This window comes from Sesamum indicum, linkage group LG12 (assembly GCF_026168435.1).
Source record: "Sesamum indicum cultivar Baizhima isolate 11 linkage group LG12, ASM2616843v1, whole genome shotgun sequence".
NCBI classification, from domain to species: domain Eukaryota; kingdom Viridiplantae; phylum Streptophyta; class Magnoliopsida; order Lamiales; family Pedaliaceae; genus Sesamum; species Sesamum indicum.
The window spans coordinates 18,529,792-18,549,298 of NC_142668.1; the positions used below are offsets into that span (position 1 = coordinate 18,529,792).

At 37.1% G+C, this 19,507-nt stretch overlaps 4 protein-coding genes and 1 non-coding gene across 15 annotated transcripts; 4 read left to right on the plus strand and 1 right to left on the minus strand.

The window, feature by feature from the left end:
* The first annotated feature begins 686 nt into the window (after positions 1-686).
* Positions 687-4,965, plus strand: LOC105175833 (NagB/RpiA/CoA transferase-like superfamily protein). 6 transcript variants are annotated; one of them, XR_016063341.1, is made up of 11 exons: positions 687-923; positions 1,329-1,456; positions 2,277-2,346; positions 2,568-2,672; positions 3,007-3,102; positions 3,188-3,244; positions 3,335-3,402; positions 3,627-3,744; positions 3,833-3,899; positions 4,399-4,502; positions 4,718-4,965. XR_016063341.1 is itself a non-coding variant. In XM_088876656.1 (9 exons), exons 1-9 carry the CDS (start codon positions 765-767, stop codon positions 4,475-4,477), a joined length of 879 nt encoding a protein of 292 aa, XP_088732782.1. In that variant the 5' UTR covers positions 691-764; the 3' UTR covers positions 4,478-4,965. The 6 variants fall into 6 exon arrangements, 2 of the variants coding, with proteins under 2 accessions (XP_088732782.1, XP_088732783.1); XR_016063339.1 differs by lacking the exon at positions 3,335-3,402 and adding an exon at positions 4,144-4,276 and having other exon boundaries at positions 689-923; XR_016063340.1 differs by lacking the exon at positions 3,335-3,402 and adding an exon at positions 4,140-4,276 and having other exon boundaries at positions 689-923; positions 4,399-4,965.
* Positions 4,966-5,944: 979 nt separating this feature from the next.
* On the plus strand, positions 5,945-7,940 carry LOC105175834 (beta-amyrin 28-monooxygenase). Its single transcript, XM_011098436.3, has 3 exons — positions 5,945-7,055; positions 7,148-7,335; positions 7,464-7,940. The coding sequence occupies exons 1-3, from the start codon at positions 6,113-6,115 to the stop codon at positions 7,758-7,760; spliced, it is 1,428 nt and encodes a 475-aa protein (XP_011096738.1). The 5' UTR covers positions 5,945-6,112; the 3' UTR covers positions 7,761-7,940.
* A 1,206-nt stretch (positions 7,941-9,146) lies between these two features.
* On the plus strand, positions 9,147-12,279 carry LOC105175835 (Coatomer epsilon subunit). Its single transcript, XM_011098437.3, has 7 exons — positions 9,147-9,466; positions 9,642-9,731; positions 10,564-10,715; positions 10,813-10,948; positions 11,028-11,183; positions 11,498-11,577; positions 11,991-12,279. The coding sequence occupies exons 1-7, from the start codon at positions 9,302-9,304 to the stop codon at positions 12,082-12,084; spliced, it is 873 nt and encodes a 290-aa protein (XP_011096739.1). The 5' UTR covers positions 9,147-9,301; the 3' UTR covers positions 12,085-12,279.
* An 889-nt stretch (positions 12,280-13,168) lies between these two features.
* TRNAA-AGC (transfer RNA alanine (anticodon AGC)) lies at positions 13,169-13,241 on the plus strand. The gene has a single exon. It is a non-coding gene; the product is annotated as a tRNA-Ala (tRNA).
* Positions 13,242-13,502: 261 nt separating this feature from the next.
* On the minus strand, positions 13,503-18,335 carry LOC105175836 (UDP-arabinose 4-epimerase 1). Of its 6 annotated transcripts, none has more exons than XM_011098438.3 (11): positions 18,117-18,335; positions 17,089-17,257; positions 16,836-16,960; positions 16,035-16,148; positions 15,852-15,959; positions 15,669-15,760; positions 15,382-15,523; positions 15,146-15,240; positions 14,556-14,685; positions 14,192-14,336; positions 13,503-14,115 (listed from the first exon to the last, which is right to left on the minus strand). In XM_011098438.3, the coding sequence occupies exons 2-11, from the start codon at positions 17,147-17,149 to the stop codon at positions 13,874-13,876; spliced, it is 1,254 nt and encodes a 417-aa protein (XP_011096740.1). In that variant the 5' UTR covers positions 17,150-17,257; positions 18,117-18,335; the 3' UTR covers positions 13,503-13,873. The 6 variants fall into 6 exon arrangements, with proteins under 6 accessions (XP_011096740.1, XP_011096742.1, XP_011096741.1 ...); XM_011098440.3 differs by having other exon boundaries at positions 17,089-17,260; XM_011098439.3 differs by having other exon boundaries at positions 18,055-18,335.
* Between the last annotated feature and the right edge of the window lie 1,172 nt (positions 18,336-19,507).

Below are 19,507 nucleotides of genomic sequence, written 5' to 3' on the forward strand. Positions count from 1 at the left end.
ATACTCGTGTCTGTATGTAGTAATTACTTCATCAGTATACCCAAATACCAAGTATTTTGTCCTACTTTTACTCATGAATGTGTACATAATACTTGAATTGATTTGTCCGTGATCAAATTAACGATTTCTTGATAATTTGGTAGATATTCATAGTTTTGAAAGTTGTAAATTACATCTGATCAGAACTCTGAAATTAAATACGTTTGGACGAAAACAATACTAAAATGAGCGTTTTTATATCGTAATTTTTTTGAAAGAAAAAAAAAAGGGGAGGGTTTGTAATGATTTGATGTTCCATGCCTCCCTACAGTGACATGAGAAGGTGTTGATTATGATGATGAAATTCAATCAAGAATCAACTCCGGACCGAAAGCCGATTGATCTTTGATGAGAGAGAAAAGGAGAGAGAGACGTTGGATGTCTTTGGGTTTAGGGTGCGGGATTAAAGGGGAGAACCTCATTCATTCTCACTCATAATCATCAACTTCACTTTTCTGCTATTTTTCTTTTCTTTAGTAAAGGCAAAGCAGTAAGCACATTGCAATTTTCCCTTTTTCTTTCTGTGATGATTGAGGCCCACTATTTTTTATTTAGTGGGCCTATGGACTTAGGCCCATTATGGTAAACAATTTGGATGGCCCATAAATATAAATTGGGCCCTGAGAAGTTAACCGCCTTATCTCTTTGATTCGAAAGAACAAACAAACCAAACACAGCTCACAACAGTCATAGATAGAAGGAAAGGAAAGTGAAGATTGGATGTAATGGCATTATCACTGTCTTCATCAATTCTTCCCTTCTCTAAGTTCAGTTTGAACCCTCAGTCTAGTAGAAAAAGTAGGAAGCGCAATGCATTCCACATGGCTGTTCGCTCGAGCCTCCCCGACGACTCCACTCTCCTCCTTCAAGCGGCCAGATACACTGTAATTTCTCTTGCTTTACCCAGTCTTTAACGTTCTCGATTCAAGAAAATGATGATATTAGTTGTAAATTTGTCTTTGAGAATTAAGATTTAGACTGTTGTATTTAATTTTTATTTTCTCTTGCCCAAGCTTTCGGGGTTCGAAAATCACGATTCAAGAATAATGATTTTAGTTTGCTTTTGAATTTGACAATCAAGATTTAAGGCATGTGTGTTTAACTTTTACTTTTTCTTTACCCAATCTTTCCGTGCGCATAATTCGAGATTGAAGAATGATGGCAATGGATTTTATTTTACTATTTCTGACCAATCTTTTAATGTTCAACAAGGAATATGACTCAAGAACGATGAAGTTAATTTTACTACTTTGTGCTGGATGATGGAGACGTGGTTTTTGTTTTAAAAGGTGGATTCATTTGTTGAGAGTGGAATGGTGATAGGGCTGGGGTCTGGTCGTGCTTCTGGTTTCGCTATACAATATTTGGGGCGGCAACTTCGTTCAGGAGCCATTACAGATATTATTGGCATTCCTACGTAAGTGGAACTACTGGATTTTCAGGGACAATTGTCATGCTAATATTATTGAAATTTACTTCCATTCCTACGTAAGTCCTTCTCACCTACTTCTGATTGGAGTTTGCATAGAGGGGGACGTCGCTTGCATGAACGGGAAGTAACGGGAAACTGATGTTAGTAGTGACTGCACCTGCAACCATAATTTTCTGAGCTTTGGTTATCATATTTTTCTGTACCTGGATAAGTCACGCCTTTTCATCTTCTCTGAATTAAATGAGTGTCTGGATATGTGTGAAATAGTTAAATATTTTTAAAGAACATAGTTATATTATGTTCTGGCCACTACCCTTCATTTAACAATGTAAACTCAGCATTATATTAGACCGCCAAAGCCAATATGGGGTGGAAGAACTTGTTTGTGTGCATTTTGAAGCTGTTTTTTGGAGGGCATATAGAAGGAAGTCGTTCAAGCGGTTCATAGTGTCCATATGCTGTATTGGATGAAAATATTAGAAGTAAACAGTAAAGTTTATATACCGATCATCAAATTTTACAAGATTATGGAAGTTAAAGAGGTAATGGAGAATGTATTTTGTACTGCAGTATGTAATGGTCTTTGCCGTGAAAAAAACAATTCACTGGTCATGTAAACTTTATTCCATGACAGCATCCAAAAACTGGTTTTAAGTTGTAAATAAAAACTTTTGACGACTAAGCTCTTTCATCTTTGAGCACTGTTTTTACGTATGCCAAACTCAATGTGTTTTGTATACTTTCTATTACTTACAATACTCGTTTCATTCTTCCATTAGGAGTGACCAGCGAAACTGTGATGCAGATCTGTTGATAGTGCAAGTGAAGCAGCAAAGGCAGGTGTCCCTTTGGATCAGTACAGAGACAGTTCTAAAGTGAGCAAGTGTGTGTGGTTACATACTTTTACATGGTCAAACTGTTTCTGGGATGCATGAATGGACATGTGATCTTTCAACATGTATCTGGACATGTGATAGTTGACTGCTTGCCTTTATTCATGTTATAGTAATATTTCTAGAAATGCAAAGAGATCTAGTGGGTGTTGCAGGAATCTGCTTGAATGGTAAGTGACAGGATTCCTTACCTTGCTCTCTAGATTGATTTGGCATTTGATGATGCTGATGTTATAGAAGAAGAGTCACTTGCAGCGGTCATTGGGCGTCAGAAGATGCAGGGTGGTGAGTCAATAATTCAAGAAAAGGTCAGTCAGAAAATTCATCTTTATTTTCATGCCCAAAATGACATTTTAGGGGTTAGAAAAGAGAAAATACTCTACTAATTGTCGTATCTGTTAGACTGTTACAATCTTAATACACCTTTCATTGAAATCATCTTCAAGTGTTCATGAATTATGTCATATCTGTTCAGTAAGATTGTTTGTTATAAACAAGTACAGCTTTATCTGTGAATATCATTTTAAGTGCTCATGGGTCACGGTTTTGATATGCCAACGTGGTTAAGATCATATTTGAGCATGAATTCCTTTTCACATTGCAATTTCTTGTTCAGATACTCTGGTTAATTCTGCTTTACAGACCATACTGAGAGCAGCTGGGAAGCTGATCCTCATTGCTACAGCAAAGCAATATCAAGGTGTTATAGATGGATCAATTCCAGTTCTAATTAAATCTGTAAGGTCAAATACAAGTTATTGATTAGTCTTTTTACTTTGATAAACATCTCTATTGAAGCTTACACTCTGGAATTATATTTCAGATCAACTGGTTGGAAACTGCTGAAGAAATAGACGACCTGTTTCTTGGGGATGCAGAGGTACTCCATATATTAGAGTTCTCCAATATTGTCAGTCTAGAACAGACCTGTAGGGATGGATTTAATAGGTTGAATAGATCTATGACCCAGGTAGCATTCGGAAACTTGGGCCATGCAGTAGAACTTTGTAACACAAGTTTGGATAAAACTTTTGCATGGTGAGTATCGTATTAATTTACCTGAAATTGTGGATAAAGGACTATCAACTAACAATTTTCTGAATTTATCTATAGATCTTAAATTTGAGAGTGTCACAATGTGTCAAACTGTGTTTTAGTGATGAATAGAAAGGAATATCTGACAATTAATGTACAAGATGACTGGTTAAGATGGAAAGAATGTCCCTTCTAAATCTTTCTTTATCTTTTACAATTCTATCAAGGTTTGGAGAAGAGCGTCTATTGGGTATGCGGGTCCATTAGGAGGTGACTTTCCGCTTGTCACTAAAGAGGGGCATAACGTTCTTGATGTAATCTTTACATCTCCGATTCAAAATCTTGGTACTATACTGCACCCTAATATTTAATCTCCCATGTTGCTTGACCTGTTTTCACAATTTCGTTTGTGGAATTGTTTGATTTTGTGCAGCTGAAGTGGCTGATTGTCTTGATCAAGTGGTTGGCGTAGTTGAGCATGGTGTCATCTCCAGAATCCCGTCAGTGCCTTATACCTCCCTTTTTCTTTTCTTATAGACATGCCCATTTCTGGTGGTGTTTCTCTTGATGGTTGCTTATTCATGTCTTTGCTATATTCATCTTTTCGACAAACACTATCTGATTTCGATAGTATTAGTACCAAGTTACTACTTGGGTGAGTGAAAGATTGCGAACAATTTGATTTCATAAGTTTATTTGGGTGTTCCACTAGGAGGTTGACCATTTTTCTTGGCGTCTAGGTAGTGGACAGAAAAGTATGACATGAAGACAGTGGGAAAATGCTATATATATGTTCTTCAAAAGTTAAAAACACTTGGATGCGTGGAAAGTGCTCATGTTGTCTCCCATTTTTCTATCATTGTTTTGTTTTATTTGGGTGAGGCCAAGACTTTTGAGTACACATCCTAATGAAATAATTGTTCAGCTTGGATGAACATCTGTTCATTTGAGGTTTGAGAAAATTGACATCAAAGTTAATATCTCTCCGGCTGCACGCAGATGCACTGCAGTTATAGCGACAGAAGATGGACTGCGCATTGTTGATAATTCCGTTAAGATTGAAGGAAGCAGGGCTTAATTGCAGGACCTTTTTGTATATTCAGGTTACTAGGTGTATATATATGCCAAATACAACTGAATATATATCTTATAACCGGAGCCAGTTGAGTTTTTGTTCTACTTCTAGTTTAGAAAATATTAAGGGCTTGCCATTGCCAACTTGATTCGAATATTATAAAAGATTGGTCATTACTTTATTATGAGAATAATTTGATGGCCTTGTGTCTTTTTCTTTGTGGCATATGGAGCAATCTGACAGCTTGAAGGATTGGTATTTTGAAGGTTGCGATCTGGGGATGATAAGTTTGGTAACCCACTAAACCCCAGTTGGTGGATCACCATGAAGTGGTTAGGCCTGTTTGATTGTCAAACTTTGTGACTCTGGGAATTTGTAGTCAGCAGGCCATACTTGACTGGAGACTATGTTGTAATTGTTTTCACATGTAAAACGGGTGCACAGTGCACCTCCTTGAACCTATTTATTTCAATTTTCACATATTGAAATCAGGCTTCGACTTCCTATTTCAATTTCAATATTGATGGCTTATCAATATTTTATTAGTGTACGAAGATCTCTAGTAATAAAAAAATGAGTTAAAAAATTTCATGCATGTGGAAGGCAACATTTTACTTGTTGTTTTATGGACATCGGAACCGAACAATAATATAAAAATGAGATTTTTTTTATTAAAAATAATAATAACAATAACATGAAAATGAAAATAATAATCAGGTGGAAGCGTTGGCATTCCAATGCTGACTTAGTGCACGACTTTGAGCGCATGTGACTTCAACGTCCTTTCCGCCGAAAAACAAAATGCATTTATGTAATAATGATAATTACTCTTAACAAATAAATAATATTAGTCTCCTCAGCAACAATTCCGACCCTACAGAATCTGGAAGTATGCGGGCATAGGAAACTCATCTTCATTAGTCATTTCCAATGGGCTCTAACATAACATGGTCCACTTCCTCAATTACTTGGCTATTTTATATTTATTATTTACAACAGAAAAAATGTTGTTGTATTCATCCTAAAATGAATATTTCATCATTTTCTAAATAAAAAAAAAAGAAGAAAAAAGGAATTATTATTTTGTTAATGTTTAACAAAATTAATTCTTGGATGATTCTAATATACCTAAATTTTTTAATCTTAACACATATCATATTAATCCATATGACCCGCCTATTTGTTTTTTTTCTTTAAAAGAATAAGTCAACTATTAGTACATTAAAATAGAAAAAGAGAGTGGGTGAATGGTAATGGGATCATTAGCGATTCTCTGTACTTTCAAGGAAGCCCCAGCATTTAATATGAGAGAGGGAGCAATAAATGAGTTGGGGTTCTGTTTATAGCTCTCTTTAATATGACATTAAATTATATATATATATGTGTGTTTACTTTTTATTCACATATAATAAAAATCTTGTGATGCATCAATGTGAAATATAATATGCAGTTGTAGACCAATTCCCAGATCAAATAGTTACTCTTCAATCTTGACGGGCTTCACTAATTTTAGACATATTCATCCATAAATTGCTACAGATATACAACTTCCTCCTATATAATACCCTCCGCATTTGCCTCTCCAAAACTACCTCTTTGCTTTTCCATTTTTCTTGTAAAGATAATTGGTCACCAGCCATGGAGGTTTTGGCTGTTATCCTTTCTCTTCTTCTTGTTGCTCTCTCTCTTGTTTTCATCTCCCGACGCCGCAACAACGCCGGTGCTAAGCTTCCTCCGGGGAGTTTCGGCTGGCCGATCTTGGGGGAGTCGGTCGAGTTCTTGTTCGGGAAGCCGGAGAAGTTCGTGGGCGACAGGATGAAGAAGTACTCCCCCGATATCTTCAAGACCAAGATCCTTGGGGAGAAGACTGCCGTCATTTGTGGTCCGAATGGACACAAATTCCTCTTCTCCAATGAGCACAAGTACTTCACCGCATTCCGCCCCCACCCTATGCAACACCTCTTCCGTTCTTACAAAGACAAGGCGGCGCCGCCGCCACCACCTGAAACCCAACGCCTCGACGAGACAAAAACAATCCGGCAACCCGGGTTCTTAAAGCCCGAAGCCCTCATGCGGTACTTGGCAAAAATGGATATTGTCACGCAACAACAACTGAAGACTCACTGCGAAGGAAAGAACGTGGTGGAAGCTTACCCTCTAGCCAAAACTATTACCCTCACTCTTGCCTGCCAGTTTTTCCTGGGGATCAATAATCCGGAGAGGATAGCCAGGCTTGTAAAATACTTCGATGATGTTACCGTGGGTATGCACTGCCTCATGATTAATGTTCCTGGGACTATCTTTTACCGCGCAAATAAGGCGGCGGCAGCCATTAGGAAGGAATTGATAACTGTAATCAAGGAGAAGAAACAGGCCATGGCATCTGGAGGCCCGATGCTGGATATTTTGTCGCATATGATCGTTGCTACTGACCCGAGTGGCAAATCCATGCCCGAAGCCGAGATTGCTGATAAAATCATGGGTTTGCTAACTGCTGGGTATAGCACTGTTGCTACCACTATTACATTCTTGATGAAATATGTTGGCCTAAATCCAGAAATATATGAAAAAGTCCGAGCAGGTAATTTCCCCTTTGAAAATTTCTCTTTACAGACGTCTGATAGTAACTGAGTTTCTGATGGGCTGGTTTGTTTGTATATGCGTCGCGTGCAGAACAAATGGAGATTGCGGCATCGAAGAAGGCAGGGGAATTGCTAGAATGGGAAGATATGTCTAAAATGAAGTACTCTTGGAACGTGATATGTGAAACAATGAGACTGGTTCCACCTCTCCAGGGGACTTTCAGAGAAGTTTTGACAGAATTCAGTTATGCTGGTTACACAATTCCAAAGGGCTGGAAGGTATTACTCTCTCTTACAGAGAAACAACAGCTCGTTCATCACTTCCCACCTGCAGTTTTAACTGTTCCATTTCCAGTATTTCATTGAAAATATTTAAAAAGTAGAATTTTTCTTGGTGTGTTGTTTAGGTGTACTGGACAGTGAGCACCACGAACATGAACCCCCAGTATTTCAAGGACCCGGAAAAATTTAATCCATCAAGGTATGAGGAAAGCGAAGCACCTCCTCCATACACATCGGTTCCATTTGGAGGCGGGCCAAGAATGTGCCCCGGAAAAGAGTACGCCCGGCTAGCAATACTGGCTTTTGTTCACAATGTTGTCAAGGATTACAAATGGGAAGTGGTTGACCCGAATGAAAAGGTTGAAGGTGACATGATGCCGGAGCCCCAAAAGGGTCTCCCCGTCCGCCTATATCATCATTGAAATGAAACTCTCTTTTTCAGTTTGTAATATTTTTTCAGAAAGATTAGGAGTAGCCATCCAAACAAGAGAATAAAAATCTTCCACGCCTCCTGTCCTGTCATTATAATTTTCTAATGTATCTTTATCCAGGATAATGTGTTTGTAATATGGTTTTTAATGCAATGATTTATTGTTAAATGATATGACAGCATTAGACCGACAAGAGCAACTCAACTGTAGAGGTTGGGCCTATCAACCTATGTTTTTCCCCACCATCTCACACACTAGTCACTCCTCATCCTCACGGCAACACTACCACCACCACCAGCACTTTATCTGTATGTGTAAAGGACAAATGCACATTGCAATGAATAATTCTTATCAATTACCCTATATTTCTCAAGAATTTGGATAAAGTCCAATAAAACCATCTAAACATAATCCATGTGGAGGCTTATGAATAAAATGAAAGGATCAGACACTTGGAAGCCATTCCTCATAGTCTCAAGATCATCAAATAATTGAAAGTGCAATGAATGAAAGCCGTCTGTGATAATCTCAAGATTAACAATAAAAGATTATCAAACACTTGAAAGTGCAGCAATTAAGAACAGTCCATGATAATCTTAAGTTTAACAATGAAAGATTATCAAACACCTGAGCTAATGAGTTGAAGCAAGTGACAGGTCTTCCTCAGAAGCCTGGAACGATGGGGGGTTTCCCCCTTGTTGCGCCCCCGCGGGAAAAACAAAGGCCCAGATCCAAATAAAGGCTTGTACCCTCCCCCTTACTATATGCCTAAAAGATGCCTTTTGCCTTCGGCCTTTGCCGTTTGCCCGTTTTTCCTAATGAATCATGATTTTAGTTGTTCTCGAGCGCCTTTGGTCAACAATGAAAGATTATCAAAACACCTGAAAGCGCAATATTAAAAGCCAAAGTCGAAAGAACTTAAACTGATATTGTATGTAATACACTCGTTGATTTTCGAAAAATACTACTATGCCATCATATATAGTAGGGAAAATTGTGTAATGGATTGTGTTTGCTACTTAAATTTATCGCCATCTCATTTTTTAATATTTTAAATTTTATTTCAATTTAATCCTTCAAGTTTATGATCAAAGTAAGAATTAACAAATAGTGTAAAGCAATCAAACAAACTATTTTAATTAGCATTTAAATTCCTAAAATTTAAGCAAAATATTTATTTTTCAGCTATTTTCTTTCTTTTTCTCATGCAAGAAAAACGAATTGGGCCATGAGGTTGGATAGGGCCCAAAACAGTATGCTTCGTCATATAATGGGCCATTCCTTAAGTGGCAGCCCAAGTTCGCCAGCCTACTCAAACTTCGGATAACAAACGCGACTTTATTTGCGGAAACGTGTTGAAAGAACACCGACTTAAACGAATGTAAACCCCGTTTCTGTATTCTTCCCTATTCAAAAATCATCTGAATCTGTACCATACTGTGGGTTTGATTCGATTGCATTCTCATCTCCTTCGACTCAAGATCTGATCTTTTCCAGAAATTTTAAGTAAGATAAAGGAAGAAGAATTGAACATGGCCGGAGGACCTGACCCCTTATTCGGATTGAGGAACAACTTTTACTTGGGAGCGTATCAGGCCGCTATCAACAACAGCGAAATTCCAAATCTTTCCCCCGACGACGCCGTCGAGAGAGACTCCATCGTTTACCGCTCTTACATTGCTCTCGGCAGTTACCAGGTAGAATCGACTTTTCAGATCGGTTCAAGATCTACTTTGAGCTTGTTGATACTTAATCTAGAATATTTTCGTGATTTAATTTCAAATTTGTTGTTTATTATGAGATCAAGTATATATGCTCGATGTACATCGTGAAGTTTCTTGATTATTGTCTGTTCTTTTTCCGGGTGCGCAGCTTGTGATAAATGAGATTGATTCATCTGCGGCAACGACACTTCAGGCTGTGAAATTGCTAGCTCTGTATCTGTCAGGCCCTGAAAACAAGGTGACTTGTCCTGTTCTCTCGTTCAAATTTAACTGACCTTTAATTATTTGATGATCTGCTAATAGTTCTGTTGCCGATTTACTTTTACTTTCTCAAATTCATCGGATGTGGGTATTAAATATGTATTTGCATTCTTTTATATAATCTGGAGATTTGAGTTTTGGATGTAGATCTGAAATTTCCAACACCTCACTGAAGATTTATGTAGTGATTTTATCCTTAGGAACATACAATTAGCAATTCAGTTAAAAAAGAAAAAAATTACAGTCCACTTTGGGTGGTCAGATAGTGGACAGGTTTACTTCTATAGGAGATGATGTTCACATTAACATGGTTTATTCAATCCCACACTTTAGGATATATGAGGAGGTGGCTTTTGTTTGTATTTGAGAAGGTAGAATTAAAGTATTGAGGTGGAATATGCGTTTCCATTCAGATACTAAAGTTGTTGAGCACATTAATTCCATTTAGCAAGTGTGTTAACTGGGTATATAGAAAAAATTGATGGGAGACATTAGAAGTAGAACTTCTGTGTTCTATTATACAACTGACGAGCCGAGATTAGAACATATCAAAATGGTTGTTTGAGCATGATGGACAAAAAGTGATGTGCATGTATTCAGATTCATCTAGAAAATTAATAGACTTTATATATGAATATTAGGAATGAAATAGCAAATGTTGGTTTCCAATCCTTTTTGTCAATGTCAAACTTGTTGAACATAACTTGTGTGGAAAGTGGTTTTACAAACAATGTGGAAGTAGTAAGCCTCTTGGTAAACTGCTGCATCATTCTTGTCATAACTAAAATCAGCATTTACATATTCTGTAGGAAACGGCAATTTCAAGTCTCCATGAGTGGTTAGCAGATCCAGCCATTGGAAACAACCCCAGCTTACGTCTTATTGCAGGGACTATATTCTTGCACGAACAGGATTATAATGAAGCTTTGAAGCATACAAATGCTGGAGGAACAATGGAGCTGTGAGTCCGGTTATTTTATTTTGGACATCACATCTTGAAGCATACAAAACATGTGATGCATATGAATGCAAGCTTGATATTATTACTGCTATTGCAGGCATGCTTTAAATGTGCAAATTTTTCTTAAGATGCACCGATCGGATTATGCTGAAAAACAATTAAGGGTCATGCAAGGAATAGATGAAGATCATCCACTAACTCAGCTTGCTAATGCATGGCTGAACTTGGCTGTGGTATGTGTTGTTTCATGACATACATCTCCCCAACTAAAACTGATGATCCGCCAACTAACCTATTGTTAATTGGGTTTAGGGTGGTTCCAAGATCCAGGAAGCATATCTTATTTTCCAGGACTTCTCAGAGAAGTATCAAATGACGAGTTTGCTCCTGAATGGGAAGGCTGTTTGCTGCATGCACAAGGGGGATTTTGATGAAGCAGAAACTCTTTTGCTTGAAGCCCTAAACAAGGTGGAGTGTAAATCTGTTGCTTTTCTTAATGTCCCTAAAACTGTCTTCTAGTGTGATAATGTGGAAATTTCTTCCTTGTTGTATATGTAGTCTTTTCGTCTATAAATTTAACACTTTACCATCAGGATTACAGTCCCATGGCTGCGAGACCTGCCACCTGTCTGAATTTTTGCTCAACTTCCTCATCATGATATTTCATGTTTATTTTTCCTTTTCTTTTTCACCTACTCCTAACATGCTCTAGGTTTTATATTTTGTCAGCGTCTGCTGTTTTTTTTAACCTGTATTAATTTGAGGTTTGACTGTTTGTACAGGATGCAAAGGATCCAGAAACTCTTGCCAATCTGGTCGTTTGTAGTCTTCATGTGGGGAAATCAGCATCACGATATCTCAGGTACACTATAAAATACAAAACCTGCAGCTTGGCTTTTAAATTGGTTCATGAGATTAAAACCAGGTGCTTCCCTTAGTGGGGTGCATCATGGTGCCCTCGATATTGCTTTGCTACCGAGGCCATTCTATACAGCCGCCTCTTCTTACATTTTTTTTTATGATAATTTTGAAATTTAAAGGACATTGCTGAGGTTGGTGAACCTTGTAATGTAGTCCTGAGATATTGCTCAAGGGGAGCAATTCCAAGGAAAGGGTCAAATATAAATGGGGTTGCATATGAGTTCTTCCTGGTTCATTGATTCTTTCTTCTTTTGGCCATTTGAATTTGGGTTTTGTTGAATTTGTATTCTGTGTTGTGCAGATTTTCATGTAAGGGCTTATGTAATTTCTGACACTAGCTATGATCTTTTGCAGCCAATTGAAATTGTCTCACCCAGACCACCTACTTGTCAAACGTTTGTCTAGCGCAGAAGAGAGTTTTGATAGAGCAGTTCAAACGGCTGCATGAAGAGTGATAAAAATGGCCTGCTTGTTTGTCTTGTCCTTCTTTCCTGGAAATGAAATATATTTTGTTCTAACAGCTCGAGAGAGAATTGTATGGAAATTGATCATATGGATGCTTATTTGTTTTATTGAACTTGGAGTTTTGACGTTAGATCTGCCAAAATTCAATATATAGACTACTGGTATATGTTTTGTTTGAGCCATGTGGGGGCGAAATAATTGCTGAATTTTATATGCTAGGGATACAGTCGTCTTATGAGCTCCAGCTAATGCGTTATGATTGTAGTCGACTTTGAATAATTTGTTTCCAAATTTCACATCCAGATGAGTAAACGTAAACACGTGTTGGCATTATGATGCTTGGTTTTGGTTTAAAAAGTGCTGTGAGAGAAATATACCAACCAAAAGCTAGAAATAATGTCAAACTGCAGTTTCAAAGAAATACACACTCCATTTGGTGTCCTGCTTGAGTTATTGGTTAATGAGTCTGTCTCGACATCCGATATTTCTGCTTCTAAAGTTTTCATATTATGATTTTTCACCTTCTCAAAAGATGAGTGGATTATGCGTCTGTTAAAAACGATAAACATAATGTTTGTTTTCATTTTCAAGTTATCTTCAAAATAAGTCAAAACATATTCAATGTTTGTCATCATACAAAAATACCCAGATGTTTTGGCATAAATATATATATATATATACACACATATATACATAAATATATATATAAAAAAATATGATTTGACAGTTATTTGACAATGAATAGTAATTTTTGTCTCACAAAACACAACATTAAACATATAATATTTATCTTTATTTTTCTCTCTCTATCTTCATAAAACAAAATAAAACACTTCGAAAATGAATCCAAACATTATATTATGTAAATAGCTTATTTTGTGCTACAGAGGCTAGCCAAAGATTGTAGAGTAGCTAGCCTGACTATTTGACAAGTTGAATGTTCCACGGTTTGCAAGTAAAATTTCTAATACCCATTTCTTCTAATTATGTGAAAACTTCATGAAAAAAATTTTCTTAATTCTAAAATTTACAGTCATTAAAAAACAGAGCGAGTTACCACCACAAACGGGGATGTAGCTCAGATGGTAGAGCGCTCGCTTAGCATGCGAGAGGTACGGGGATCGATACCCCGCATCTCCAATTTTTCTCGCGAGTGTTTACTTTTTAGTTGTTCTGCTGACTAAATCTTTTCACCTTTTTGGCAAAGGGCAGTGATCTCCATTAACCGTCTTCAGCTATGATTCTACTTTTGAGGCTCAGAAATTTTTCAGCATTTTGAGTTGCAGAGCATTGTTGGAGTCGGCCTTAGCCTTTCCGGGCCAATTGAATGCTCTATCATCTCATTCTTCTCACAGTATCGGCTGCTCTAACTAACCAGCAAAAAAGTGGAAACGCCGAATATACATCCATCTCCAAACTTCCCATTATAGCTCATTAATGTAGTACCTCAAAGGACATCAGACGGATTTGCTAGCTTCAGATGTTGCTACAAAAATTGAGATATTATACAAAAATAAACTATACCTATCGGCCATGCACTATTATTGAACTAAATAATTCTGTCTTGATTGCATACTGTAAATGGGAAGCTTCCTACTGCTCTATGCAATGTAGATCGAATAGAGACATAAAAGAATACACCAGAAATCAGACCCACCCACCCCCTCAGCCTCAACGTACTGCTTCAACGCTACTAAAATCAGCAAAAATATTAGGTCTCCAACAGGGTTCTTGTTAGTCCTCCACTACGAATATGAATCTTGAGCTTCTATTTACGCAGACATCACCAAAGGGGTACCATACCCATTAAGGTGCGCCTTCTGCCATCTCCATGCTACCTGCAAACTTTCTTGAAGGTCAGTGTGTTTTGCCGTCCAGTTCAGTTCATTCTTTATCTTGGTCGGGTCGCTATATACTTCTGCATAATCACCAGGTCTGCGGGGAAGAAAATCGACTTTTATGGGCACACCAGTTGCCTTCTTACAAGCCTCCACAAACTCCTTCACTGATCTCCCTGAGGTTACATGAGATGTTTCAGAAACATGTCCATATCAATTGGCATAAACGTTGACATTTAAAGGGCACCTTACCTCTTCCTGTGCCAACGTTATAGATGCCCACGTGCCTGGGTTTTGCCTTCTCCAGAGCTTTCACATGAGCATCAACCAGATCAGTGACATCGATATAATCCCTTATGCATGTCCCATCTGAAGTCTTGTAATCTGTTCCTCGAACCTACATTAGAAAGAAATACATTATTTGAGTAAAACAACATCGTTTTGAAAGAACCAGGAAGAACTCAGATGCAACCAGTTACGCAGTTTCCAGCAGACAAAATACTTATTCCACTGTTAATAAATTACAAGTCCACAACCACAAAAGTTGAGGGTGCTGTTCAAGTGACAACAGATTAACACCATGGATTATTATAAAGTAGAGCTAAGATTCACAGACCTTAAGACCTGGAATGATTCCACGAGCAGCATCAAAACAAGCACCAGATATACGCCCATGCTCACGCAGTTCTGGTCGGGGAGCTTCACCAAGCCGTCCCTCGGGATCAGAACCAATCACATTGAAGTATCTGATATATTAAAGAAATAATTTGAGAAAGATAATACACGATCATTCCAGGCATGGAATTTCCACCTTACTGGTAGTGATTAATGAACACCAAGTTTCTTAATGTTCAATGTTACAGGTATAGCCCCATTGAAGTCATTATATACCAGCAGTGCAAACAAGACTTTCTGTAGAAACTACACAGAAGATGAATCTAGAACAAGCAGTATTGCTGTCCTCTGAATGCATTAGAAAAATAAAAAGAAGGTTCCAAGTGTGTGGACAGTTCTGTTTGATTAGCACACCATTGCAAAGATGAGAAACTGAAGTTGGCAAATGCAATAAGGTGGGAAAAGGTAAGCAGGTTCTACCATAAACTGCAGAAATTTACTGTGTACTTCTGCACTTTCAACACAACTAGGAATCAAGAGTACTGAGTTGACCATGGCAGAAATGAGGTCACAAAAATATTAAATACCTACCTCAAAATCATGACAGCCATATCTGTGTTTTTATGAAAATCCAGAATCATATCTTCGGCCATTTTCTTGGCTTTTCCATATGGATTTATTGGAAGCTGCAGGATGTGAAAGAAAAAAAACGCGCTAAGTGGACAACTTGATACAGAAAGAAGGTTGCTCAATAGCAGCTCATACATCAAATTACACCCAACATAACAGCAATTGTTACACTGCAAGTGTAACTTCAGCAATCTCACCTGTGGAGTTTCTTCTGTAATGGGCATCTTTTCAGGTTCCCCATAAGTTGCACATGTACTAGAATAAATCAAAGTCTTAACTCCATGAGCTGCCATAGCTTCTAACACAACAAGAGTATTTGATGTGATATTGTGATAATACCTGTTTTGTAAAAATAGTTAGTACACGAATTATGTCAAGGAAAAGAGCCAAGGAGTAGATGTGTGCTCTACCTCTCATGCATGATTAAATAGTTTAGCCATTTTCCATATTTAAACAACCTATAATAATATTAAAAGGTACTCACTTGAGAGGATCAAGAGTACTCTCTCCAACATATGCCACAGCCGCAAAATGCATCACGGCATCAAATGCATTTTCCAAAAAAATATTGTGCACCTGAATATCAATCAATGTGGGAGTTAAGGATGATAACTGAACCCATCACACAAAAGAAAATCATAATGAACAAATGGAACTATGAGGTTACCGCTTTTGCATCACCAAGATCGGCATAAATAAACTGAAGTCGCCCTGGTTCTGGAAATAGTTGTTGTAGGACATGAACAGCACCAAGGTTCCCCCGTGAAAGATTATCCTGTCATATGAAAATATGCTCTTTTCAAGCTCCACGAAAAATCACAGAATTAAACCGTCCATATCAGATACATACCACTATAGTCACACGATAGGAATCCTTAAGAAGCCGCAATGCAGCATGTGAACCAATGTAGCCAGCACCTCCAGTGACTAAGACATGAGTGACTCCTGGTTCATGACGTGAAAACTGTAAAAAGAATCATTGTTCAAACACATAAGTAGGATGCAAATAAAACCCAAAACAAGAAAAAGTAAAGCTTCAGTTGCTTGTTGATAATTGAAGGAAATGCAAACAGAAAATTCACATGTAGGGGAAGCCAAACAAAGCAAGCAACAACACAGTCAAGATTTTCAATTCCTCTTTATTAACGGCAAAGCATCAGCAATGAAACTGGACTCTGGGATATTTTGAAGCAGATAAATGACTTTCTTCAAAGTAGAGAAAGATACTTCTGGCTGTAGCTGAATAAAATAGTGAAAAATGAACAGGTTATACCATCTAAAAGAACTAAATACTTGGAAGTGATTCGCTGGTCCAAAACATCAACTTCCCAGGAGTTGATTTTCCACATAAGTTCCAATTTCAATGGGTTAAGAACTCAAGTTAATATCATGTAATGTACCAGCAAACTATTGGATGATGCATGAAGGATGTGAGGTTCCTCTTACACGCCCCAGCTCCCAAAGCACTAAAATTTACAACTAACATTTACTTCATAGAAGAAAGCCACAATGCATCAGCAGCAAGATGGGAGGTAATAAATCACTCATCACCACTTTAATCTTGAAGATAGTCATGCATAAACATGCAAATTAAGTAATGGCATTTTGAACATCAGATGAAATGAAACAAATAAAAATAAATATAAATTACTTGACTGGGGACGTTAAAATTTGGGGATTGCTTGAGCATAAGAATGCATAATGCTGTAAGGGTGGACACCATTAGGATTTTCCCACAAACACCGTTCTTCTTCTTTGGGTCTGCATAATCCATGCCTGAGAAACAAAGAGAGACCAGAATCAGAACTGATTGGGAAAATTAAGTATGTGGTAAGCAGTACAATAACAGCCCAATAGAAATAATGAAGGCTAAGCAGAGTAAGCAAACTGAAACGAATGCCCACCTCCTAAAGACATAGATCTATTCGACCTCTGCTGAGTTCTTGTCCTGGTAAAACTCAGCATTGAGAAACCTCTTTTTTTGTTCCAATAAATAAAAAATTCTAGAACTCAAATCTTGACATCAATGGTCGACTGATAAACTCATGCAGTGTCAATTATGAATCCTCAAATCTGCTGCCACAAAAATTTCGAAATATTAAACAATGATCAGCGAAAGAATTAAAAAAAGCAGATCCTTAATCAAATAACTAGTTTAAGGAAAGGTAAAAGTTCATATGGAAATCAAACTAAGGCAGGGCTCTGTCGAAAAAGATGGGTATAATAACACATGAGAAAGAAATTCAACCCAGTTTTTTTTTTCCTTTTTCTTGAAAGAAGAAAGAAAATCTAATGCAAATGTCAAATTCTCCACCACCAGTGAAACAGAGAGAACAGAACATACGAATTTCGAACGATCTTGAAGGCATTTAGCGTAGTGAAAACAAACGGAACAAGCACAACATGCATTTGATTTCAAACGCCAAAACTGTCAAGATCCAACATACACCAATCAAAATCCCAACCCCAATTATCCCTAAGAAAAATCAAAATTTTTGCAGCCGATAGAACAGGCAAAATTTCTTGAATGAAAACAAATTTAACCATAAAATTAAACCCAAGAGAAAAGAAAAACCTCAATGATAAAAATAAAAATAATTGACGAAACTGAAGAGCCCAGGGCGGCGCAACTAAAACAGCGATCAACGAAATCCCTTTTCCCCTCAAAATTTCTCAGTATCTATGTGCATGTATTTGAATGATCAGAAGATCTGAAAAGGCGAAAAGGACAAATGAAAAGAAAGTTGTGCAATATAAGAAACGGACAAAGAACGATGACTCCAATGCCGAACCATTCAATCACCGAACAACAATAGAAACATAAAACCCTGAAAATGGAGCAACAAAATTCAATTTCGACATGAACCCACCTCGGCGCATTACCAGAGAAGTTGAAAGAAAACCCAAAAAAGGCAGAGAGAAGAGAACATACAAAGAGAGAAGAAAAGGGGTGAGAGAGAGCAGGTGGCGGTGTTGTTTCAGCTTCAAACGTATGTTTTTGAATTTGCTGCCAATAGGAAAAGCACAACAGAGAAAGCTTATTATAATTACAAATTACAATTATTATTATTATATCCCAATTAAATTAAAAAGAAAAAAAAAACAATAGGGGACGCGGGGAGGTTTGAGAAATCATCAAAACCCAATTCCCATGATTTGATGTGATGGGGAGAAGAAGAGCGAAATTTGACAATGGACCAATTCAACCTCTTTTTGCTTTTTCCACTCCTTTCCTGTCCTTTTTCTTTTTTCCTTATTAATTTCTTGCACTATTTATATTACCAAATCTTTCGGGCTTTAATTTATCATCCTTAAATGTTGAGAAATATGTTTAGAATTGAAACTATTGATTCACCGACACCATAATTTCAAAATTAAATTATAACTTGATAAAATTTTAGATATATAATGGTTCTAATAAACTGTTTTATATGATCGAATTTAAATAATAGTCATCAGAATTAAGAAAAAAAGTGAATTCAAATAGTAAAAAAAAGAAACAATTAATATACACTACAATTAAACAAGTGTCAAGATTATGTGATTTTCTATTAAAAGATTAGATAATAAATAATATTGACAATGGAGCTTTATACTATGAATCTTCCGGCTGAGCTTTGTCGGAATCCCCCTTTTCACCCCTCTCAAAACCACCGGAATATACTCTGCCCGCCATAAATTCATCTATATTGCAATAATTCACTCATTTTTTAGTCCATTACTGAATTACGATATCAAATGTTTGGTGTAATTTAAGTTAATAAGGTGGGGTGGGGTGGGATAATTCAATGAAAATGAGGAGAACAACAGGTGTCCCAATATAACCAAGATTCTGTAGAAGAAGGAACATTATTTTTTCTAAAAGAAACAACAAAGGCGGTGCACAGGCACAGCCCAACTGTCGTGCATGTGTACAGAATCATCTCCTCTGTTGGAGGGCCACGTGTAATGAAAATTCTAATGCACTCACGCTTTTTTTCAATTTTACCCATCTAATCTTCATGTTAGTACAAAAACGCCCCAGCATTAATTGTGTCATGGACGACTACATTTACCATTTTACCCCTCTCCCAGTCCCCCATCTACTCCCTTTTATACCACCTCCTCCTCACCAATTTCGTTTTTCTTTTTCCTAATTAAAACAAAAATAAAAAAAAAAATTACATACATTATAACATGACTTGCAATTTTGATTAATTTTTTATTATATTACTTAAACTTCTCGTGTTTAAATAATATAAAATATATATTTATCCATCAGCTACAATTTAAACATTTAAAACAGACACATGACCTCATTCCCAAAACAACATCAGTGCCGTT